This window comes from Balearica regulorum, chromosome 11, assembly GCF_011004875.1.
Source record: "Balearica regulorum gibbericeps isolate bBalReg1 chromosome 11, bBalReg1.pri, whole genome shotgun sequence".
NCBI lineage: Eukaryota > Metazoa > Chordata > Aves > Gruiformes > Gruidae > Balearica > Balearica regulorum.
The window spans coordinates 8,322,760-8,347,767 of record NC_046194.1 but is presented as its reverse complement, the minus strand read 5'-3'; the positions used below and the strand labels follow the sequence as shown (position 1 = coordinate 8,347,767).

Sequence of the window (25,008 nt, the reverse complement as noted above, 5' to 3'; positions counted from 1 at the left end):
CAGGAAGGAAACTTCCATTGGCATGCAAGGTATTCCAACCATTGCCCCATCGAGGGTGACATTTCCATGAGCACCAATGGGAGTTTCACCGCTGGGTTTAAGGGAGAGCACATCTGAGCAGAGAGCTCCCGGGCCAGCGAGTGGAAAGCAGGATGCTACCCCTTATCTCTGACTGCTGCTGCACACTAGTACTCTCCCAGCACCTTCTCCTGGACCTAGGCCCCTACACCATAAGCTCCTCACCATCCAGTCCTCATGCCAAGCAAATCTTAAAGTGTCTAGGTTGTGATGGAGCTGTCCCCGTGGCTGTCAGAGGCTGCCTGGGATCGCTCACCTCTGAATCTGGGACAAGGAGCTGCCCTGAACATACCTGCCCTGTCTCCAGCTACACAGCAGTGCAGGGAATGCTATGGTATACATCCAGACTGCATACATCCGTACTCCTCCCACGGCATCACAGCTTAAACCTCAAGCCTACTGATTCATCCAACAAAACCCCCACACTCAGCTTAGGAACTAAGAGAAAGAGATGACGTGTGCGCTCCTGAATCTGCTGCCGACCCCCATACAGCATCCTGCAAAAAGCACGCTCTCTCTGTACAGGCACGGTGGCTGCAGCCAAGCTCAGCTCAACCCCTGCAGCTCAGCTAAGCCAGGTGAGAGCAGGATAGGGGAGATGTGTGGTGTGCCTGCAGTGCAGGCACAGTGCTCTCTTCTCCTATACAGAAAACCCCCGGCTCAAGCACAGGGGTTTTAATCCTCTGGCTGGGATGTGGATTTGAATGATCATGGCTAAGTGTGCTGAGTAATTAACTGGTAATTAATACTGGAAGAGGGAAAAAGCAAACCCGGTTAAAAATAGACTGTTATTTCTGTTTTCTTCACCTCCTTGCACCATCCCTGAGGTTTGCATTTACACAGCTGGAGTGCCCCAGCAGGCGAGTAGCAGAGCTCCAGCGGCAGAAATCTTTACAGTCCCTGGGGGGAGAAATGTCCTAACGCAGATCTGCCACCTGCCGAGGAAGTCTCCGTCCCCCCGCGCTGCTCTCCCTGCTCCCTGGCACTGGCTCCTCCGCCCCCGTGTCTGCACCGGCTGCCAGATCCACGTCTGCCTGTGCGGCTCTGCCTCCACCCAGGAGCACAAGCCTGGGGCGAGGGGCAGCCAGGGATAGGAATCTCATAAAATGATAATAAAAACACTGATTTATTACCTGCTGTGCAAATAAATACCAGCTGTAGCCTGACTCAACTCCGCTTTAACTTGTGCTGGAAATGGCCCATCTTTGAGGAAGGGCTGGGGCAAAGAGCAGGCAGTGCCTTCCCACAACACCCCCCAGTCTTTACCGCTTTCCCACTTTTAATCTGAAAGGTAGGTAACGTCCCATGGAGGTGGGACACCTCCTTGGAGGGGTGGTAAGGACTGTGGTGCTCAAATACCAACGGGCAGAGGTACCTCTTGCAGCTCGGGGGGCAGCTCTTGCAGCAGCAAGGGGCACATCCCACCTACCTCCATGTGCCGCTCCAGCTCCTGCAGCAGCGTCACATATTTATCCAGCCTCAGGAAGGGTTTGCTGAGGCTCGTGGTTAAGATGAGAATGCCTGGGTTGGCCGCACCCTGGCTCTCCATGAACTTCTCCAGCTCATCACTATAAATAGAGACAACAAGAAGGAGGGTTCGCCACCACCGAGGGCTGCGTTTTGATGCCTCCCACTCTCCTCTGATGGCCGGGGCTCTGCTCCGAGCTGTGCCATTTTAAAAGCAGCCCAGCCTCCCCTCCGAGCACCTCCCGCTGCAAACCCGGCAGGGCAGGCAGGGAGCTGCAAAATTCCAGCTGAGCAAGCCCCCGCTCCCCAGGGACGCAGGGGAGGATGCTGCGTGGTGGCGGGTGTTGGTGTGCACAGCCTCTGGGGTACATCAGTGCTGGCAGCTGGTCCCCCGGCACAGCGAGGTGGCACAGGGCCAGGCGTCTGGTGGACAGCGTGGGCTGCAGAGGCTCACACGGTGCTGGAGGATGCTGCAGCAAGGCACTGAGACCCTGCTGGGAGCTGTGACGCAGGTGTGAGCGTGTATATCGCTCTGGAAAACACGGCTTGTGCGTGTCAGCACATTTGCCAAAGCTGATTCTTTGATGCATTTAAGAAAAGGGGTCAGACTGAGCAACCACATGAATGATTCATTTACAGGAGCCAGACTTTTCGTTAGGCTGAATTAAAGCTGGATTTCAGCAGGTAAATAAATATATTGTGAGTTCCCATTACAGAAAGGGAAGACTTAAAACAGCATGGCCGGGGTCCTGGCTTTCCCATCACTGCAGGGAGGACAGCTACACTGTATTAGGGATGACGCAGTTGTAGCCTTTAGCTTGGCATGGTCTTCAGCATTACACAAATTCAAGTGTGTACTCAAGTGGGACATGCTGAAGGAACATGTTATCACTGTGATCTACCAACGACCCTGCAAATCAATCGTTTGGTTGAGCAGTAGCTCAATTATTAAATTGGGTAACTCTGGGTGACTTGGCGACCACTCTCCTTTTGCAACGACGTGTCCCAGACCGTAGTGCCACAGGGGAACGTACGCCAATCTGCTGGTGTGTAAGCACTTCAGCAGTGGGACTGAAACAGCATCTGGGTCCTTCAGCAAGTAACAGTCACAAGAGATGCTACCGCAAGGGCTGAGGTTGCCTCTGTTTTACCCAAGGTAAGAGAGTCCTGTGAGAGAGAGACAGGACCTGTGAGACCAGCTCTGAAGACAAGCAGCATGAGTTGTGTCCATGCTGGAGCTGAGAGGTTACGTTGAAGAGCCCAAAGCCCCAGCAGTTTTCCCAGCAGCAAGATCCCATGTTACCTCCTTGCTCTATTGTCAAAATACAGGTCAAAAGCCATGCCAGGCCAAGTACTAATAATAAAAGTAACTTTTAAGAGGAATTTCAGTCCGAATCTCCTCCTCCATCACTCACCTGTGTTGCGTGAGGACGTTGACTGCGGACGGGTGGTTAGCACAGTACGTCAGGTACAGGGAGCGGAACTGGGGCATCAGGTTCATGAAACAGCCTCCCACACGCTGCTGGTTCTCGGGGAGCCTACGGATGCCAACACACCAGCCACGTTAAGCCTCTCGATCTGCACCCTGCAGGTACAGCACTCTCAGGTATCTGCTCAGGAGCCACCCGCTGCACGGGGACATTCCCAGGTCACTGCCTAACTGCAGCACTGAGCAAAAGATCCACGTCTGCCACTTGGGGAGGGGGAAAAAGGAAGAAGGAGGTTCTCAGATGGGACAGGGCTTCTGTGGTGCAGACAGCGATGCAGACAGCATCACAACCAGTTATCAGTTATGGACAAGGTGCGACCCAGCATATCCCGTCCCACCTGCAGAGCTGCAGCTGGGATGCCTTAGCACACTGTGGCTGATGAGGATGTGCTGGAAAGAAGTGGGTGCAATGGAGGTGTGGTCCCACTGCCTGGGCTGCCCATCAATATGAGAGAGGAGACAGAGAGAGAAAGGGAAGCCACAGCCTGAGTATGTTTCCAATACTCGGTCTTTTCCCCATCTCTTTTCAGCCCTTCCAAATGAGAGGCTGGGCTAAGGCTGAACAGGTCTGCCAGCCTCATTACCTCTAATAACTTGCTGTTTGCTCCCTGGCAATCCCCATCTTCATGCCTACCAGATCTCCCACCCTGCATGTGTCAGCATCTTTGGTCTAGTGACACTTTCATATCAGGTCTAGTGACACTCTTGTTCAGCAGATGTCTTAACAGTAGAAATGTCAGAGTTTCCTCTACCTTCCCTCCTGCCAAAGCACTACCTGCTGCCTTTCTTCCATCCTGCTATCTTCTTCTATATTTAAGAAGTCTAAAACAGCAGCCAGGAGGAACATCAATGATTATGTCTTTCTATTATTTTTAGCTGCAGTTTAGCAGCATAACACCCTCAGTGCTATGGCACGAGCTTACTTTGCAACTTCTTCCAAGGCTTGGTTCAGCGTTTGCTGAAATGCAGAGATTTCTTCCACATTTCCCAGCAGCGATGCGATGTCCACAGCGCTGAGCCTAGAAGAATCAAATCACCAGTTAACATCAAAGGGATGTTGGTCTCAGGAGCACCCCCATGGTATCTGTAAGCGGTCCTTCCAAAAGGGCCCAAGATTTTCTCTTTCCCCAGATACACCATTGGACATGGGAAAACACAAAATATGTGATGTGTGAGCTACAGACCACAGCCTCCCGGAGATGTCTGCTGTCAAGGATTATCTTAATTGGATTTTAATCACTTAATCACACTAATCTTCCCAGATGTTTAGCTGTCTAATAGACACAGACAGATGGGATTTCAGCCAGGGGTGGGAAGGGAGGTGTGTGCGCAGGCACAGAGACAGCTTTGTCTTCAGGGATTCATGCTGTGGGTTCCCCTATGGGAGGAGGGTCCTACAGAGCAGCCCCTTGGTTAGGGGTTGCTTTGTTCCTTGAGCAAGGTCGGACTTTTCCTAACCAAAACTAATGTGTCTGCTTCTGTCATCCTCAGAGTCACTCTTGTACCACCCTTATTTAAGCCATTTGCTTAATGCCAAGGCTGAGAGCATGACAAATTTTCAAAGCTGAATATATCCCACATGAAGATACAGGGAAGGAAGGAGAGTTTTAATAAAAAAGCCTTAAGACATCACTCTCCCATGTCTCTGGACAGGGCAATGTCTAAACATCTGCCCTCTGCCCGTGGTGCCCCAGGGCTGCCTGGTCCTCCTGCAGCGTGCTCAGCCGGAGGGACCCCGGCCCCAAACACAGCCGTCTGGACAGGGTCGCCGAGCGGGTGCCGTTTGGAAGAGATGACTGTAAAGCTGAAGCAATAAGCAGGAGCTGAAGTTAATTGCACCGGAACTTTTATGCAGGATGAAACTATCAATAGGAACCTGCCAAGAGGCACGAGCGCGCTGCCTGTCGCTGCCTGGGTAAGGACAGGACGGCGTGTGCTGCCTCTGCACCGCACTGGCCAGCGTGGATGGAAAACACATCGGCTTATTTCCGCCCTGACAAAGTCCCCCAGTCGCCCCAGCATTGCTCAGGCCATAAAGGATGGCAGCACGCTCTTCCCGAGCACGGAGGTACTTAATGCCGATGGCTGCGCGGATGGGGACACAGGGGAGTCATTTCTTGCTCAGCAGCAGTTTGGATTTAGCGAGAGGCAATCTAACCAGAGAGAACACGTGTCGTTGCACACGAAATGAAGAGATGACGAAGAGATGCCATTGGGGGCTGAGAAGTCACAAGGCAAATTACAAGGGAAGAAGCCATGCAAGGCATACTGCCGGGAAACATGCATGCTGGGACAGCCGTACATGAGCTTGCAGATGAATTGTAACAGCCAGCCCTGTACCAGATGGAAATGCCCATCTCTAACACAGCCCAACGCCTCCACGATCACTGAGGAATAGGAAAGAACAGAAACCTGTACAATGTGAGGTTTTTTCTGGTTCACAAAGAAGCTGTGAGGCTTTACAAGAAGAGCAGTAACAGTCCCTAAACATTCAAAAGCAGGAACGTAATGAACTATGGTCGATTTTACAGGGTTCTCTCCACCTCAGATGCCCTTATATCTTACTTATCATAAGACTGGAGGGGTCTTAAGTAAGTTCCCAGAAGTGACTGTAGTTCCTTCGCATAATCTCGTTCTGTTTCCAGAATATTTTGCAACACCTAGGGTGAGAGACAGAGCACTGAGTAGATCTTAGCACCAGTGACTAGTCAAAGGAACACGACATCAGCTTCCAAGTGTGGAAAAACACGGAAGTGTATTTTAAGTCCATGAATTACATTTGTTAATGCAGAACCCAGAATGCTCAGGCAAGTCCTGAGGATCCAATTTTGGGATTGTACTTTGCAAACTGGGGGAGGCCTGGAAAGCCGGTGTTAAGGGCTGCTCCTTCTTCTCTGGCAAAGCATGAAGACAATGTCAGTTCAGACCTGAGTTTAGTATTTGACCCCCGAGAGGCTCATGCCTAACCCTGCATGCATAACTGGCTGCCAAGGTATGCAAACAAATGATTTGTGCATGCATCCTGGGAGCACCGTTTGCACGAAGGCAGGCAACAATTTAAATGCAACAGTGGCCGGACCAAGGATGGCTCCTGCAGCAGCTCAAGCCAGGGCACAGCTCACTTGCCACTTCAAGGACGTGCTGAGTTGGGTTTGGTCCTGCTAATCCATCTCAGCAGCCAATTCATCTCCGGCAGCAGGGCAGGCAAACCCACTGCCTGCACGCTCCCAGTTAGCGCTCAAGTTTCTCAGTGTAGAAGAGCTTTGGAGACAGTAGAGGTGGTTCCCAGCTCTCTGGACATATTGTTTCTGCCTTGCTTTGCTTGAAATATATATTTAGACATGCTGATGAGCACGTTTCACCTCCGGCACCAAGAACCAGGGACATTCACATGCAGGCATTTAAACTCTCTTACACCGCAGGGCCTGGACATGGCAGGAAGGTACCTGCCTGCCTTTGCCAGACATCATCACTCCAGTAGCAAGATGGTAGAGGAGGTGATGCTTCTCCACCCTTCTGCAGCTGGAGTTCATAGCCTGGCAGGCTGACCTGCTCCAAAGCCAAGCCCAGGGAACAAGCCAGGCTGTGAGCTGCAGCGGCTGCCCCTTCTCCGAGGGCAGGCAGCTCGGGGTGTAATGTCTCCAGCCAAACCCAAGAAAGGGATCGTGGATGAGAGCCCTAATTTGACTTGCTTCACGCCATGACATTATCTCCCCATCTTTATCAGCAGGAGATAGCCAGCAGTCAATGGCAAGGACTGGACCAGAGACGTCGTGCCTTATTCCCCAACACTGATCTCAAAGCTGCCACCTCTGCTACGTTATCTCAGCCGCCTACTTTGAGTCTCTCCTTTTGACACCTTGCAGCGAGTTCCATCTGTGGTTTATTGTCTCGACAGGCCTGAATCAAGGAAATGGCAAGAGCTGCATTTACATACAGGATCAAATCCCCAATTGTTACAAATTGCTTCAACGATTTCTAAGGGAAGGAGTCAGTTCAGAAGATTAATAATATACTACTTATTAAAATGTATGATCAGCACTTTAAAACTTACCACCGGGTAATAATTCTTTGTCAGTTGAGTGCTTTCAAGTCCTTTTAATGCTTTGGGAGAGAGTGGTTTATCTGTACAAAAAAATACATCAATAAATTACAGTGCACAGCTCCCATTATTCCAGCAGGAAAAGTCACTGCCGCATCATGTCCAGCAAACATCACTTCACTCCTGTAAACACAAAACTTCAGCTGCAGGGTTTGTTTGCCTGCTTCAGAAAAACCAGGAGCAAACTGAAGGCATGCATGACACTGAAGGCAGCCGAGCTCCACCAGAAGCTCCACGCAGCCTCTGCCAACTAACTTCCAGGTTCGCTCTGAAATCCTGGCAGCAGCCCAGTGTCTGGCACTGTTTGGAGCTACAGTGTGGCTTCACCCGGCCCACAAAATTTGGGTTTTAAAACTGGGTGTCTCTCAGAAATGCTGGATACAGCGTTTTGTTCCAGGTGATTCACAAGGCACCTGAAGCCAACACCAATCAATATGCTGAACCCTGATCCCCACAGACATTTGTGATGCAAAAATCCTTCTCTGAACGAAGGTAAATTTTAATAAAAAGCTCCCACAAACCTGGAAGTCAATTCTCATCTTCTGCATTTGCTAAATCCCTGTGGATGCCTCCAGCATGGTACACACGTGCACACACACGCAAGTCCCTGCTCCGTTCTTCCCTCCCTAGAGCAGCCCGTTCCCTGCCAGCAGCAGGGCCTTGCCAGCTCTCCTGGCACCACGGTGGCACCGTTACTCCTCTGGACTGAGACAGGTCGGCAGCACGAGGCTGCACCTCCGGCCCTGGCCACGCTGCACGCCTCGTACCGAAATGCCTCCGTGCCATGCGGAGCAGCCAGTCTGGCCTTCCTCCCTGCAGTCGTTCACGGAAGGCAATTACTTTCACACCGATAGCAGGGGAGAAGCTTGAAATTGATAAATTTAGCCCCTGGAAACTGCAGCTTGATGTATTGTCAAATTATTGCCCTTGTAGAGTTTCCTGTCACTTCCAGCCAGGAGCTCTGTGCCTCGTTTAAAGACTCAGAGGAGCTTTGCTCCACGCAGCTAGTTATTTCCACCCAAAGGGCACGGTTAGGACACAGTGGAAGCACAGACACTGCTGAAAAACAAGTAACTCGATTTAGAGTGACAAGTCTCGCCCTTTGGAGGCGAGGGAAGCAGCTCCTGCTGCCTTGCAGTGAGCGTTCCCCCTGGGCTACAGCTCCTGGGCAGTGGTCCTGGGGTAGGAGAGGGTTAGCTGATGGTCCCTGCACCCATCATTTGCAATAGGGCCACGTGTCCTGAGCAAGCAGAGACTGGGGGAACAAACCCTCCCTCCCGTGTGAAATGGGTGCTGGGGAGAGGATCTGGAGGGAAAAGCTCTGCAGATAAAAACCATCCTACATCAGGATCAATGGGAGACTTGCCCTTCACTTCAATGAGGTGCGGTTATTTCATGCAGCTCCCATCTGATTTTCCCCATGGGACTGAAGTTTGGTCTCCTTTTTTAAAAAACATTTCTCTCCTCCACTCATTAACTTAACTAGTGATTCCTGGGTTGTGCCAGACCAGCCTTCAATCTCTGCTGCAATGTCCTGCTCCAGCTCAGACATCATTTCCCAGAGGGAAATAGTGGGAGATGAGATATCCTAACAATGACTTTTTCACTTAGAATTAAATAAAACCTGGCCTAATTCTGAACACTTGCTCATTAATTTTATTCCTCCCTCCTCTGCTATTTTATTCTTCCCTCCTTAGCTTTTTGGCTTGCAAGTGTGGGAGCAAGAATGTGTAAGAGGGGTTGTACACTTTGCAGCCCACCCGCAATGTCTCGTGGCGTTTAAGGTCAGGGCTGATCCTGAGCCATAAAATCAGCACCAAGCACAAAACAGGTCTCTGTCTAGAGTAAGCCCTCAAGGCACATTAAGGAATTAAATTGAATTTTGTAAAAAACAAAAAAACAAAAAACCACCAAACCCAAGTTTCCTGTCCCACAATGGCCTCGGAAGCACAACAGGGTGAGCTGCTTGAATGGATATATAACGCTACAGGGCAGCAAGCCAGGGGTGTGCTTCCTGTCATCACCCCACATCTGGTTAAAATCACATCGCAGAAAATGTTAAGGACACTCAAGACAAAGCTCAATAAAGGCAGGTGTCATCAGATGGATCACTCCCTCTCTCTTCCTTTCTCAATATTGTCTGTAGCTTTCAGCAGGAGATGCATCTGGGGGAAAATATACTACATGAAATCAGCCATCACTATGGACAAAACCAGGGGACCGTTCCCCGTGGCCGTATAGTTTTTGTTGGTTTCCTCCCTGAGACCTGAGCATCCATTCCACCACTGCCAGAAATGGCAGGATGAAATGCAAATACATTGCCTGACCAAGGTCTCTAACAAAAAGCTAATTCTGTGCTCAGACACTGGAACGACCTGGCAGCTCCCCAGGACAAAGGGGACCCACGCAGCCATCTCCGGCCTCGTCCTCCGGCAACATCCCCGCTCCCACGCTGCTGGGGCTTGGGGGAGCAACAGAAAGGCACGATGAGCTGGGGAAGAGGGTGAAGCAACTCATGCGAAAGACTAGGCTTTACCCTTCTGGCCTTGTGCATCCTTCCATTAGCCCTGCTGCTTTAAGCACAAAAACGGTCCTTAACAAACAGCAGCAATTTCCCAAAGGCAAAGGATCTACACTGCATTATACCGCTGTCATTCAATCAGCCCTTGAAAGCAATTTGCTTACCGGTGGATTTGATTTCTCTGACGTAGTTGCTTGGGAACCAGCCTGTTTTTCCATTCAAGGTTCCTTCCCACCAGCCCCCTTCTTCAACCCGGGTGACATAAATAATGTCTCCTTTGTTAACGGAGAGTTCATCCTCATTGGTCTGCTTAAAATTGAACCTGGCCTTTACCACCAGCTGATGACTGCCATTCTCGGTCATCTCCTAAGGGAAGAAACACGGAAAAACATCAGTAAATAGTCCAAAAAAGCAGAAGCCAGTAGGACAAGCTATTGTTCTTCTTTGTTGTGACAGATGTTTTTTCAGTATTGCTCTTTATAACAGCAATAATGTCTTGATTTTGTGTAAGCACTCCCACCAGAGGACCACAAAGTCCCTCCCAAACATTAATTTAGTTTCATAGCGCAGTGGAGGGCAGGTAAGAATTCTCATTTCACTGAGAAGGTTTGGAGAACCCACGATAGTCTCTCCAGCCGGGGAAGCAAAGCCGTGATGGAGATCGGAGCAGAACAAGCCTCTCTGGTGTGCTCGACCCAGAGGTACGACTCGCACCCCTCTACCCCCGCAGCCACCAGACCCTTGATGAGATGTTAAATAAAGGATACCACAGGCTTGGACTGCCTCCTTAGCACCCTCGCTGACTGTGAAGCTGTGCCGTTGGACTCAGCGTGGGGACCTCCACCCGCAGAGCTAAGAGACGATAGATGTGAACATGACCCTTTTGATGGCTGATCTGGTGAGGCAAAAAAAAAAAAAAAAATCTGAGTTTTACCCAACTGTCCACCAGCCCTCTGCATCACAGCAAAGCAAAGAGTAAAGCCCGTAAAGAAAACAAGAGCAGCTGAAAGAGCATCCATCGGAGCAAGATAGCAGGTGCACTGCATCTCCAGCATGGGTACCCCAAGTCAACAGTGATGATGGTTTTGCTGGGCTGGGTTAACCCTTCCGTGATGGCAGAAGTTGAATTGCACTCCAAGGCACTCCTAGGTGATGCCAGCTCTGCAGCCACACATCCGATTGCAGTATGTTTTTGAAATCCCCCTTAAAACTGTAGAAAAATAGAGTAATACTCAGCCCGATGCTGCCCAGCTGGGAATGTTTCTGGGATCTGAGTAAGCACTGTTGAAGGTGTTTCAAAGTTTAGCTCACAAGTGAGCACTCTTAGGTCACCTCCACAGCTGCAGCGTGGGCTTCCCCGCCGAGTGGGGAAGAATGCTGAACAGCTGGTCAACACAATCGCTTCTCTATCTAAATACGTCCTTCTGGGTTCATTATACAGCTGAGAGAGGCTAGGCACAATTTTGATTGCTGTTTGTTGCCATTACCACATGAGAGAGGGATTCAGACTGTGCTGAGGACAGACAGGAGTGTCACCCCCAGGAGACTAGCAGCCCACGGAAAGGCTTAAACCATCCCAGCAGCTCTTGGAGTTGCCTCCTTCACATGCTCAAAGCTCATCATTTTGCAAACTAGTCTCTGGGCTTGCTCCTGCCACCACCTGCCTGATGCTGGAAATGATGCTGCTGCTCAGACACATCTGTTTTACACAATTAATGATTTGTTTCTATATTGATACCAAAAAACTTGTCAGAGGGTAAACAGTTTCCTGGTCACAACTGCCCTGTGCTGAGATCGATCAGTGGCCTCGTCACCAAGAACAGACCCGGCTCCTGCGGGACCTGGCAGCGCTCAGCCCCAGAATCCTGCATGATGCTGCAGAGCAGTAAAACCATGGGTTTTCAAGCCACCCAGTAATTCTCAGTACTTCTCTGCCACTGTACCTCATACCAGACCGTGGAACAACACTTGAGTCATCTCCTTTCTATGCACCACGTTGCTCAAACGAAGCAACAACAGATATGATCATTTCAGTAAACTGTGAAGTACTCTGAGATTCTCCTGGTAGCTTCTGTTTAGATTTAAGAACATTTCTGTATTCCAGAGCTGTTGTTTTCCAGCTGTGGTGTGGACCTACCATGCCCATGGACCTCAAAAGGAGTACAGAGAAGTCTGCAGGTGCCACTTTGCTGGGTGTGCAAGTCCCCTGGATAACGTTTGGAGTTCTTTTGGAAAACGCTGCAAGAAGAGAGGGTGATGAAGCCACCAAGTGCACGCAGCAATCGGAAAACAGAGACTCTAAGAGTCCTGTGTCCCCATTCTCCTCCAGTCTGAATGTCAACATGGAAAAATCATTCTGAAGGGGAAGTTTGGTGGGAGTTACAGGAACTCAGCTGGGCTTTTATTCTCCCCAGAGGATTTTTGTTTTAATACGAAAACACCTCATCCTTGGATTGGACCTGGAGCAACACAAACTGTGAGCTCCTGGAGAATGGACTTGCTTTGTCTTTCTCCAACGCCTTGCACAACGGAGACCAGGTCTGTGACTACGACTTCCAGGCGCCGCTGCCTTACAAACCCCCAACTGTACCCTACACACGCACCAGTCTGTGCTCCAGCGATGGACAACATTCACGTTAAATCTTGTGTGCTGTCACTGAGTCCGTTTTCTCTCTTGCCCTGCTCGTTACACAACTGCCTGACGACCGCACGGTGAATTCACAGCTCCCTGGGCTGCAGCAACAGCAAAATCCCTCCGCATGGAAAAAACACTTTGCAAACACAGAATTATTATTTTCTTTTCTCTGAAGCATCCTGATATTTGAGCAGAAGTGGTTTCGGCTGCTCCCGGCGACTGACGGGCCAGGAGGGGTGGCCGGCTGCCAGCGCGAGATGTTCTTCCCCTGATTCCTTCTAAAAAGGGAGGGCGTAAACCGCGAGTCCAGACTTCTCCGCTTATTCAAGCCATCAGCAACAGTCCCACGGAAATGACTCGGTTACTTTAGATTTTATGCTTCTCTCCCTGCCCCTCCCAATCTTCCAAAGCTTTTATAAATATCTGCAGCAACCTAGAAACAAATGTAAAACTGACTTTGACAGTTTGGCAGGGAAGCGTATCATTTATATTGCATCATGACAGCGTCCTATTTTATGCCTGGTCCAGCATGGAACACTGCTGCCATATGTTGCTTAAACTATGGTTAAAATAGCTGGGTTTTCTGCTCACATTCCTACACTATTTTTGGCAGATGAGCCTCGTCTGATCCAGCACAGCTGGTTTTCCTCCCCTGCCCTCTCTTTCAGATAAAAGCATCAAGCTCTGCATTGCTGTTATTTGAGGGACAGCTGCTGAACTCTGAGTTTATCCGCTACAAACGATGCCTCGAGGTATTCACATAACAAGATCCACGAAGACATGAGGATTTGGACTTCAATTGGATGCTCAGGAACACATTCCCACAGCATTTCCTTAGCTGTCACCTACTTCCCTCTGCCTCCGACAAGAGTGTTGGGATGCGCAGGCATGCCGGCGCCCTGGCCACAGCAGGAGCTGCCATAGCCGGTACCAGGCTTGTCCTGATGCTCCATTAAGACCTCGGGCTCTGGCGAGACGGACAACCCGGGCCATCTGCAGTGGCGGTTTGTAGGACACAGGCTCTTGCTTCTTAGGAACTCGGCCAAGCCACCAAAAAGCCAACGTTTCAGACATGTATTTATTTTACCCTGTACTTTTCCCAAGGGTGCTCTCTGCCTGAGCAGCTAATTATATCGCAGGCATTGCGCTTTTTAACATTTAAACAGAGAAAGCATATGTTCAAACAGATGTTTGCCATGAAACCAAGAGGATCCCAGCTTCCCTATAGCCCCGTCGGTAATGTGTGATAGAAACTATTCCACTAACAATTCTACTCTACTTAGAAACTAACCCCCATCCCAAACCTCTCCCGGCGACTGCACGGGCTGAGCTGGGACACGGGTGGCTGCCAGAACTGAGTCGGGGCTGTAAAGAAGGGGACTGCTGTGACAAGGGCACTGCAGCCTCGCCACCCCATCGGCACATACCCCATCACACCCCTCCGGTCCAGCAACGGGCAAGCACAGAGGTGGGAAAGTTTCTCACTCTTCTTGCTTTCAGAATAACGAAGCTAACGTCAATCATAATGACAGCGTTTGCAAAGGCTACTCCCGGTAGCATTTCACATCCCCTACCATATTGAACTGCAAGAGCTTTCTACATGGGGTCACCGGGTCCTGTCATTTAATGGAGCAGTAAGAGGCCGCAAAGAGATGTGCTGATCCTGAATTACCATCGCTGACTTCTAGGGAGCGAGCTGGCGGCAGAGCTGAGTGCTGGCTGCGAGAGGCACTCTAAGAACCTGAATTTCTTCAGAGCAGCATTATACACACGTACACGCACACGCATATGTGTCTGTGTACACATATATGCTATTATCATACATTATATATTATTATGTTGCTGTTTATACAATATATACATTATAATACAATATACAAAAGTTTCTATAATGTATAAATATAGTGTATATATACTTTTTTTTATATATATATATGATTTTATAAAGCCTTGCATCAGAACAGAGAAGAGGAAATAAGGAGGAGAGGGTCCAGTCCCAGCAATGAGGGTGTTTCACTGAACAACCCAGCGGCTTTTGTACTAGCAGAAGAGAACCCAAAAGCAAAAACTCAGTTGAAAGGGAAATGAAACAACAGAGAAAACCACCGCAAACCAAATCTAGGCAAAACGCAGTAAGTCAACAGAAAAACCTTCCCATGAAAGGAAAATTGTGGGTTTGGGTTTTGAATTTTTCTCCTTTTAATCACCTAAAATGTAATCTGCAACAGGGAAATCAAACTTTCCCCCTGGTGCTGGACTTCGGTGGATGTGCAGATGTGCAGGACCCTCTGTGCAAATCCACTTGCATGACAGGGGGCCATAAATGCTTTCCACCCTGCAAACTCTTTCCAGCTCGGCACAGCCCTGCTCCTCAGCCCCTCAGCAAAGAGACCCCGGTCCTCTCTCCCCTCCCCAGAGCACCACGCCATAATCGTCCTCCCTGTTGAACTTCTCCTTTCACAGCCTATGTGACTGGATATCAGTGTAAAGCAGCCTGTAGGGAACAGCTACATATTTGGGCTGGAAACAAGAGGAGCTGATTTGTTCTGCTTCAGCGGCCCACTCCTGCACCCAGGGACGCAGGACAAGCCATCGGCTTGATTCCCAAATCCAGGAGCCTTCTCCACGGACCCAGGGAGAGGAGAGAGAAACATCAATACAATTGACTGAGCATCTGGCAACGACGTTTGTTTTCACATTCAGTAAAGATATTATGCAGACGGATCTGTTTTTCTCTTTGGCTTTAAAACACGCTCTTTAAAATCTGACATTTGCATTTTGGGAGGTGCATGCTCATTTACATCGAGGTTCCTTTACAATGACCTAATTTGAGGTCCCTTAGTACTGTCAAAACTGAGCAGAGGTCCCTTAGTGTAAAGTGATAATCAAGCTCTGCAAAGTGCATCCAGCAACTCTGAAATGTCACATCTAATCCCGGAGCTGGTAGAAGCATGAAATGTCGATTCCACCATCCAGCATCAGGCATCAGTGCCGGCAGCACAATTTGCCAAGCCTCTAGAAATCATCATTAGCTAGGAATTACACCAAAAAAAAAAAAAAAAAAAAAAAAGGCAATCCACCCCAGCACACATACGAGACAGAATTTGAAAAGACGACAGGAAAAACCCTTTTTTCTTACCTTCGGTAGCTTTATTTACAGCTGTTAATGTACTCAGGACCTTGGAGAACTGTTCTCCGGTGTACAAATCATGTGGATCAAACACCTGCAAAAGAGGAACTTGGTCAGTTGAGCCCAAACATCTGACTCCGGCCATCTGAGCAGCCCACGTTGCTGGAGGGTGACAACGAGGATGAAACAGCCCGTAGGACTCTGCAGGGGTAGGGTGTTTATTCAGGGTTGACAAGTCCCATTTCCTTTACAGGGAGCGAATTCCCGGGGTGCCGGTGGCAGGCGGCATGGGAAGGGCAGGGGGAACCCGCTGGCATTTGGAGCATAACACTGGGGATGGGGAGGGAAGAAATTGGTGCTGTCTGCAGAGAACAGGCTCTGAAAATCACGGAGAAGGTTATTGCTTGCCTTGAGCGAAGGAAAGATTCTGCTGCTATTTTTGTTATCGAAAGCTGGAGAGATTGAGGCTGTACATATATATGTACACACACACACACACACACACACATTTTCCACAGCAGAAGAAACAAACACACAGAATTTTCTGCTATTGCAATATGGCATATACAATACATTTACATTGTTTACAGGGAGACAAAACCAGTTATTTTATGTGCAAAAATTCCACTTTAAAGAATTTTGCGTTCCTAAGTCTCAACAGCAAAACAGATACGCATAGTTAGCAAGGGCTTATTTTCTATGACTGGTAACCTGGAGCTTGTACACCCAGCCCTTCAGAAATTACTACCAGCACAATAAGAGGCAATTTGAGTTTCCAAAACACTGCAATCCCCTCTGACAGCTGAGAAAAGCCCTCAAGTTCATACAGACTGTACAAATCCTACCAGTAATGAAGCAAAGATAAGTGATACAAACCCCCCCTGTTATCAGTACCACCACGGCACCATCTGCTGAGCCCCAAATACTCGTTGTCTTGCAGATGGAGACCACAGATCTGCAAATCCGATGAACAGGAAAGATGATTTTAAAGCTCTCCTGGCAGACACCATCTACTTACAAACACTTCCAATGTACTAAAGAGTGTATCCTGCTAAGTAAGTGCACAAGCTTTAATTACCTTTAGGGTAGTACTGCCCTTTAAAATGGCCCTTTCTTGCTTTCCACATACAGTTCCTCGAGTATGCTTGGCATATTTCAAATAGGAAAGGGACTGGCTTCTTTCGCAGCCCTGGATGCTCACGGAATCCCTTCCTCTCGACAGACACATCGGTGCAGCAACAAAGTCCAAGATGGGCAGTACAAAGGCTGCTCTTTGTTGAGAATATATTTAAACATTGACTCAGCCTTTCAATACAAGAAGTGCTTTACCCTAAAGAAATATAATCCACACTGAGAGAGGGAACAGCCTGCTGTCATTACTAATATTAAAATCAGTAGCTCTGCAGCTCCGATCGCACCCACCGCTCTGCACATTTCAGGGACTTCCCTCCCTACCTAGGGCTGTTTCAGAGCTGATCTATCTCCCGTGCCCGCTTGGGTCTGCTCCTTTGGACCACGCGGACCCCATCCCCTCTGCCAACTGGTGCCTGAACTAGTTCTCCTGCCTTGCAATTGCAGCCGGTGCTATCCGAGCATCGCCTCCAGCCCTAAGCAGCGACGTTAGTGTCTCCGTGGAAAGGGAGACGGTAACAGAGAGCCCGGGCGTGCGCTGACCCTGTTGGCAGCTGCTGGAGGATGCAATGTTACAGTAATGCGCCTTCACCCTCCTGCCAAGCAAAGAGGAGAGTAAACAGCAAGGCTGGGATGTTTGTGTGCATCTCTCTGGTGTGTCATTTTCTCAGTCATACCCTTCTTCTTCCACTTCAGTAAGTCCAGAAAAACAAGTCTTGCCTTGAATAAATGGCATTACTTTTTTTTTTTTAAAGGACCAAAGTAGTAAAATACATCCCTGATCCTTCAATGCACCGAATAATGCTGTAAGCTCAGAGTCATCAGAGTGACCAAGTGCAGAGGAAAATGGTGGTGGTAGAGATATGCAAAAAATTCTAGCACAAAAGCAAGCAATAACTTTTAGGACTTTTCTTCATGGAGAAATTCTCTGGAATAGCGACTGTGGAACAACAGCTACATGGAAAACTCTTCTGGATCAGCTACTGTAATGTAAATATACTCTGCAGCTTGTTCCAGAATAAATCCATCATACAGAAAAGTCCTCATTTATGAGCTAAAAATTACTTTTCCCCACACAATCCATCCATAATTCCATTCCTAACTAAAAGGCAAGCTGCAAGGCTAGAGGAAAAATAAAGGGGGGGAAAGGCTTTTTTGCTCAGCTCATGGAAGATCTGGTGGACGTAAGTAAAACCCCATTCAAATCTATGGTTGTCATCTGAGGATCTCCATTAAAACGCTTTCCCGACTTTCAGAATCACAGACTGCAGCTCCCCTTGGTGAAACACTCCGGCTGCTCCGTCAGGCTTCACACCGGGAGAGAGACAACCTGCACCGCCTGTCCTCCTCCAAAAGGCAGCGAGAAGGTGAGGAGGGACCGGTGCTCACAGGGCAGCGAAGAGCACCCAGCTTTTCGGGAAGAATGGAAAATCAAACCCAGGTGCATCTAGCAAGTTATAAGCACCCAAAATCCCAGTACCGGAATGGGACCCGCAGAAAAGTTAGGGGAAGCCGGGCTGTGTTCGAGCCCGAGCTGTTTTATCTGCACAAACTATTTCCACAGTTAGACAAAACCCCGACAAACCTCACGCTGGGTGCAAAGCCCAAAGCTCGGCGCGACCGCGACCCTCCATCCAAACCGGCGGATGAGGGCCGGAGCCAGACCGTCCCACGCCCGCCCGGACCGACCGCCGGTTACTAACCCCGGCTGCTCCCGTCCAGACGTGCCTCTGCCTTCGGCCGGAGCGGCGGCGCGGCCGGGCTCCTCCGGCTCTGCGAGAACCGGCGAGACGGAGCCAGGCAGGCGGCGGGGGAGCGCCTTTCCCACCCGCAGAGCCAGCCCTCGGCCGCCCGCAGCGCTGCCAGCCGCGCCGGCTCTCGGCCCCGCCGTGTTCGGTGCCGCGGGGCTTTTACACCCCCCCGCCAACCCCCAAATCAGGTTTGCTTTCTGGGCAGCAACGAGCCGCGCTCCACCTCTGGCAAGTTCAGCGGGGACACCCGTGGGAGCTGTCCGGAGCGGGTAACACCCGTGGGCGCTGCCCGGCGACACCCCCGAGGACCGGCTGGGGACACTCGCGGGGACCACCCGGTGACAGCCGCGCGGGGACCACCCGGAGACACCGGCGGGGCTGCCGGAGGATGGGGATGCCGGCGAGGCCGGGCCGGGGAGGCGGCGGGGCCCGCCCGGTGCCCGCGGCGCGGTCGGTACTCACGGCGGCGGGCGGGCGGGCGCGCAGCCCCGGGGCATGGCGGCGGCGGGCGGTGCTGCGGACCGCGGGGCGGCCGCTGCGGCTCTGACCCGGAGCCGGATCGCGGCGCGGGGAAGGGAAGGGGAAAGGGAAGGGGAAGTGACAGGCGCCGCCGCCCCGCCCCGCCGCTCGCTGCGGGACCCGGGCGGTGCGGCCGCAGCTCCCTCCGCCGGCCGCGGGTGGGAGGCGCGGGGCGGCCCGGGGCGGGGAGGGAGAGAGGGAGAGGAAAGGGGAAAAGGAGGTGGGAAGGGGAAGAAGAGAAAGGCCGGGGGGGGGGGAGGGAGGAGGGAAAAGGGGAAAAAAGTGAATCAGGAAAGAGGAGAAAAGGGGAAATGGGGAAAAAGGAAGGGAAAAAGGGGAACAGGAAAGGGGGAAAAAGACAGGGAAAGGATAGAAAAAGAAAGGAAAATTCGGGCTATTGAAATGACAATTACAGCATTTTTGCATCACTGAGAAGAGAAACGCTGCAGAAGGGCCTGCAGATGAGGCACAGTTCAGTCGAGGCAGTGGATTCTCAGAGACAGCATGTCCTCGCCTCTGCTGTGTGTGCCCATCTGTTCGGGGAACACTCTCCTGCGGGGAGCGTGAAAATCCCTGGACACTTGAGCACAACAGCAGGCTGCAGCGTGGAAAGGGACCGAAGCACTGCACTGACATCCAGGGTGAAGCCCGGCTGTAGGTCCCAACCCTGTGCAGGGAGACACAGGGGTGTCAGAGACACCCCCCACACCTGCAAGCTGGAGGTCTCTGGGTCACTGAATTCAGACATACCCATTCCCAGTGCTTGCACTGGTCAGTGCTGGGCTGGAGCTTTCACTTTTGACATTACCCAGCTAGGAAACCAGGGGGGAAGCCAAAGCAGAGTAGGCTTTGGGAGCGTACGGATGGGGAGCCAAGGGGGTGATGATTTTTTTATCTACCTTCCCAAGACCTCTGTCCAAGTACAAAGATTGGTGAAGGGTGCAAGTACCTCCAACTGCAGAAATAACTTCAGTTCTGCCCACGATGGCAATGACACGCTGCATGCTCTACGATCATCCTGGACAGTCAGGTTTAATCCAGGTATTGATTTATCTTGCAGATACCATTCTTAGTTCACAAAATTCAGCCGCTTGCCAGAAGTTCTGTGGTTGTATTAGCAATAAAATGCTGCTGCTGAATGAAGGTCTTATGCTTCTTCAGCAGTAAATGATGCTCAGCTATTGAGCTGCTGTTATTGTATGCACAGTGGTGTCAACAGCAGAAGCCAAGACTATCAGTTCCCATTTGTGCCCTCAAGAACAAGCTAGACCAGGAGCTTTCTACCTGATTTTTCTCTTTCCTCACGATCTTTTCCCTGTATCTTCTAAACTAGACTCCACCTGGCCACCAGGCCTGAGCATCTTGCCTTCCGCTTTCCACCTCAACCCACTTGCATCCAGCTGTCACTGCCTCAGCAGTACTCACTCGCCGGACCAGATCTTGGGTCGTATACGCAGCTCAGAGGTTGAAGCCACAGTGTAAATGAAGCACAACCAGATTATCTGCACTGGTCCTCCGTCCAAGCCACCAAAAAAATCGTCTAAGGACAGTTAAGGTCCAAAGAGGTGCCCACCTCCTCTCCCCAGTCCTCTGTCTCGGCAGAGCTGGGCTGATAGACATTCTTATGGCTTTGACCAAATTCTAACACTGAAAACCAGTCGGGAAATTTTAGACAGTCTCATGGTTTCACCTTGTCTAGTTAGAAGGAGGTGTTGATTCTGGGTGGATGAGAGGAGAGCAGTGGATGTTGTCTACTGTGACTTCAGCAAGGCTTTTGACACTGTCTCCCATAACATCCTCATTAGTAAGCTTAGGGAGTATCAGTTGAATGAGTGGACAGTGAGGTGGGTTGAGTGAGAACTGGCTGAACGGCAGAGCCCAGAGAGTTGTGATAAGTGGTGCAGTTGGAGGCCTGTATCTAGTGGTGTGCCCCACGGATCAGTACTTGGTCTGATGCTGTTCAACATATTCATCAATGACCTGGATGAGGGGACAGAGTGTACCCTCAGTAAGTTTGCTGATGACACAAAACTGGGAAGAGTGGCCGACACACCAGAAGGCTGCTCTGCCATTCAGCAAGACCTGGACAGGCTGGAGAGTTGGGCGGAGAGGAACCAAATGAAATTCAATAAGAGCAAGTGTAGGGTCCTGTACCTAGGGAGGAAAAACCTCAAACACCAGTACAGCTTAGGGGTTGACCTGCTGGGAAGCAGCACTGCAGAAGGACATGGGAGTCCTGGTGGGCAACAAGCTCTCCACGAGCCAGCAGTGTGCCCTCGTGGCCAAGAAAGCCAATGGTATCCTAGGGTGCATTAAGAAGAGTGTGGCCAGCAGGTTGAGGGAGGTTATCTACTCTGCCCTAGTGAGGCCACATCTGGAATATTGTGTCCAGTTCTGGGCTCCCCAGCTCAAGAAAGATGGGGAACTACTGGAGAGAGTCCAGCGGAGGGCTATGAGGATGATTAGGAGACTGGAGTATTTCTCATATGGGGAAAGGCTGAGAGCTGGGTCTGTTTAGCCTGGAGAAGACTGAGAGGGGGATCTCATCAATACTTATAAATATCTAAAGGGCAGGTGTCAAGAGGATCAGGCCAGACTCTTTTCAGTGGTGCCCAGTGACAGGACAAGAGGCAATGGGCACAAACTGGAACATAGGAAGTTCCATCTCAATATGAGGAGAAACTTCTTCAACCTTGAGGGTGACAGCACACTGGAACAGGCTGCCCAGAGAGGTTGTGGACTCTCCTCTGGAGATATTCAAAATCTGCCTGGACACCTGCTCTAGGTGATCCTGCTTTAGCAAGGGGATTGGACTAGATGATCTCCAGAGGTCCCTTCCAACTCCTACCATTCTGTGATTCTCCTGCTTGCCTTCTTTCTTAGGACAAACACATTTGAAGCAGCAAATCTTTGCAGCTTTCAGTCCTGGGCTGAAGCTAAGGAAGAGTTTGGTTATTTATACCCTGCAATGAGATGGACTCTTCCAGCTCACACCACCAGTCTGTAGAGCTGCTGAACTTAACAGAGCCACCTCAGAGCAGGAAGGTCACAGAGTGTCCTTCTCCATCCTTTCCGCTACATCCAAATGTTTCACTGTTCCTGTAAAATGGGAGAAGGTGCTGGTTGTGCCTTGCTGTATCTTTCCTCCAGTTCCTAAGACTGAGTTGCCAGGACAACAGAAAAGGGTAGGAGGGAAGTACATGTCTGTAGCTCTGGAGGAGTAACCTCTTCGCGTGCCCTCCCACTGGAAGAGATTGGCAAGCAGTATGCGTTCAGTGGAAGGTGGGACTTGGGTTTCAACAGAATGCTGTTGGAAACCCTACAGTCCACACTGATCACCTTCCCTGCACACTAGCGATGCTCAGTGAAGGGATGTATTCAGCTCCAGATGACAGCTGTACAAATGTCTACGACAAAAACAAATTTAAATAATAGTATGAAGGTAGCCGCTGCTTTGGCAAAGTACAACGAAGCCATGGGATGCTAGGATGGGATGCTAATGTCACATGTGAAGTTTTTCATGGTTGAGAAACCCCAGGACAAGGCCCTTTTGCACAAGGCAGTATCCAGAGTAGAAGTTGTGACCTCTGAATTTCCTCAGAACATCCTCTTTTGCTCACATCTGCAACAGGAACAGAATCTCTGACCTTAACATGCACTTGTCAGTCTCAAGACAGAAGTGGCTTGGATCCAGTCCCGGGCTACTTCTTCATATCTAAGGAACAAGACTGGCATTTGGAGAAGGGCAGAATTTGGCAGAACCATTAGGGTTTTAGTGTCAAATCCAAAGTCTGGGTAAGCAGCAGGATGGCAGTCGGGGAATTCAAACCTATTAGGCCAAGAGCTTTCCTGATGTTACTCCTTTCTCAAGCTAGGCTACTGGAGCAGAACAGATTTTCTATCCTATGCTCATCTTCCTTAGACATAACACCAGATCACCGCAACTTCCTTGCCAATAAATCTTGGAACCAGAAGGTTCCCTGCCTGTTCCGATGCTCGAAGCGTGCTTTCAGAGTAAATTGCTGCAGAGAACCCTCCTCTCAAGGGCATGGCTCTTCCCAAGGCAAACTAAGCAGCAGACATGAGGGAGGACCACCTATAGGTATGCTTCTTAGAGTCTCTTTGCCAAGAGGGTCCAAACAGGGCAGCATTTAGAAGGAACAGATGGCAGGGGGGTTTCATGTCTCCTCTGGCTTTGCCTTCAGAGCACTCAGTGAAGCTGGCAATATGTGAGGAATAGAGCCAGAGGGAAGCATAAGCAGCCTGACTTGTGCCATGTCTTGCCCACCATCTCAGCTGTCCTACCTGGAGCATTCCTCTGCCTGAGGCTACAGAGAGGAGCCAGGAAGAAGCAAAATTCCTGTTGTCGCTTGGTGTTCTAATATGACAATATTTTGGAAAAAAATAAGAAGAAATAATTTTCATTTTGCTCCAAAATTTGAACTTGAGCTTGAGAGATTTGAGCTTTTATTCAGCTTTTGAGGTCTCCTTTCACAGTGACCAAGACAGGGGCAATCACATGAGCGCTAGGGAAGTTACTGAAGGGTCAGAATATTTCAAAGATTAAGGAGGTTATAAATCAGAAGAAAACAGGAGTCAGAAACCTTTTCTTAATTAAAACCAAGGAAGAAAAGGCACAGGGAGGATTGGGGCAACACCCAGAGCTGGACACACAATGTTGTTCCTAGCATCTGAAAATTGTGGAGTGTGACTGCAATATTGCAGAACTGGCTTTCAAAACTATGTTAAAGCCCTGCAGTTGAGGACTGTTCCCTTGTCCTGTCTTGTAGCTGTTTAAGACTCCTATTTTTAAATATTTTCCACCACAACTGTGATTAGTTTTCAAACAGAAAAATAAACTCTCTGAAAAATGGAGGAAATCACACAGTCAGTACCCAAGACTGGCAATGACTGATTTCTGCTGCGATAGGCCTTCAGTGATTCTCTATATATCTGCTCTTAAAACTGGGCTGCTGCAGCAGGCTCTGAGAAATGCATTACTGGGACACAACAGGCTACTGAAACAGTTCTGGAATAAGCAAAATTTCACGCTGGTTAGCTAAAAAGCTCTGAGGAGAAGAAAGGCTCTTTGTTTCTTTAGACCTTCAAAGGAAAAGCGCAGGAACAGAGCTGCCATAGGTTGGACTTTTCTCACTGTGGTGCATGAATATTCTGTGTAATGCCCAAGGATGCTGTCCTGGCTTCTGGCAGAATTTGTCTTCAGAATATATTTTTTTCCACAATGCTGAGCATATTTCAGACAAGACAGTGACGGCTCTCAGCTACAGGTTTGTTTTTTACTGTAGGAATTTAAGTGTGGTACAAAAGTCTTTATATTTTAAATCCGTATGTACTTAGTAAAAATTTGATGGCAAAATTAGCTGAACTCCAGTGATTCATTTAGACTCTGATCTTGCAAATATGAGCTATTCTTAAGCATAAGAATCAGCATATAGGTAGGATCAGAAACAGCCACCAAAAAGGTGTCTTTTGTCTTCATTAGCATTATTTTTATGTGTAAGGATAAATTTAATATTATGTTTGGCAGATTCTCGCACAACACTTGCAGAGGGATGAAAAATACTGCAGTATTAAGAATATTTCATGTGAAAGCAAGGCTAAAACCTGCAATTCCATCTAATAATGAAAAAAAATGTGAACAGGTCCACACTGCTTAACTCTGTTTAGACAGAGCTCCCGTTAGTGCTGCATGTATTTCTACCTGACCATTTCTGTTTATCTCAAAAGATGAGAAGGAAACTGTTAAGCTCACAGTCAATACACTCTGTTTCCAAATTCTCCAGACAGAATATTAAATTACCCATGCACTAATTTATGTTATTAATACAAAAGATGAGGAACAACTACCAATTTTCTCTCTCTGGTGCCTGGCTTCCTTTCAGAAGGCTGATTAAACAAGCATGTTACAACATTAAAAACAAGGATCCAAGTTGACTTACCTCCACTTTAAGGAGTGCACAGCCTTTCAAGAACTCTTGAATATTACCGATGCAATCAGCTTCATTTTTAGGCTCCAGGCAATACTAAAGAAAGAAAATCCACTGAGATCTATTGCATTACCTTCTGTATAGCCTGTATTTGGAAGGCCTGCATGAATATTGACATGTGCGTTTTATACTGAATTAGGGAAGCTTCTTAAGGGGGCGGATGGGGGTGGCAGGCAA

At 49.4% G+C, this 25,008-nt stretch overlaps 1 protein-coding gene across 5 annotated transcripts in view; it reads right to left on the bottom strand.

Annotated features, from left to right (window-relative positions):
- Positions 1-25,008, bottom strand: part of ARHGEF6 (Rac/Cdc42 guanine nucleotide exchange factor 6) — a 41,869-nt gene that overhangs the window by 15,800 nt on the left and 1,061 nt on the right. For 2 of the 5 annotated variants that reach the window (XM_075763163.1, XM_075763164.1), the window contains exons 2-10: positions 24,784-24,867; positions 15,432-15,516; positions 10,425-10,552; positions 9,822-10,023; positions 7,089-7,159; positions 5,600-5,694; positions 3,958-4,053; positions 2,961-3,083; positions 1,508-1,646 (exon numbers count right to left, since the gene is read on the bottom strand). In XM_075763163.1, the coding sequence (XP_075619278.1) occupies positions 1,508-1,646; positions 2,961-3,083; positions 3,958-4,053; positions 5,600-5,694; positions 7,089-7,159; positions 9,822-10,023; positions 10,425-10,552; positions 15,432-15,516; positions 24,784-24,867 (1,023 nt within the window). Of the gene's footprint in view, positions 1-1,507; positions 1,647-2,960; positions 3,084-3,957; positions 4,054-5,599; positions 5,695-7,088; positions 7,160-9,821; positions 10,024-10,424; positions 10,553-15,431; positions 15,517-18,256; positions 18,598-18,766; positions 18,965-24,783; positions 24,868-25,008 lie in introns of those variants that run through there. The other 3 variants (XM_075763165.1, XM_075763168.1, XM_075763167.1) reach the window with 2 other exon arrangements.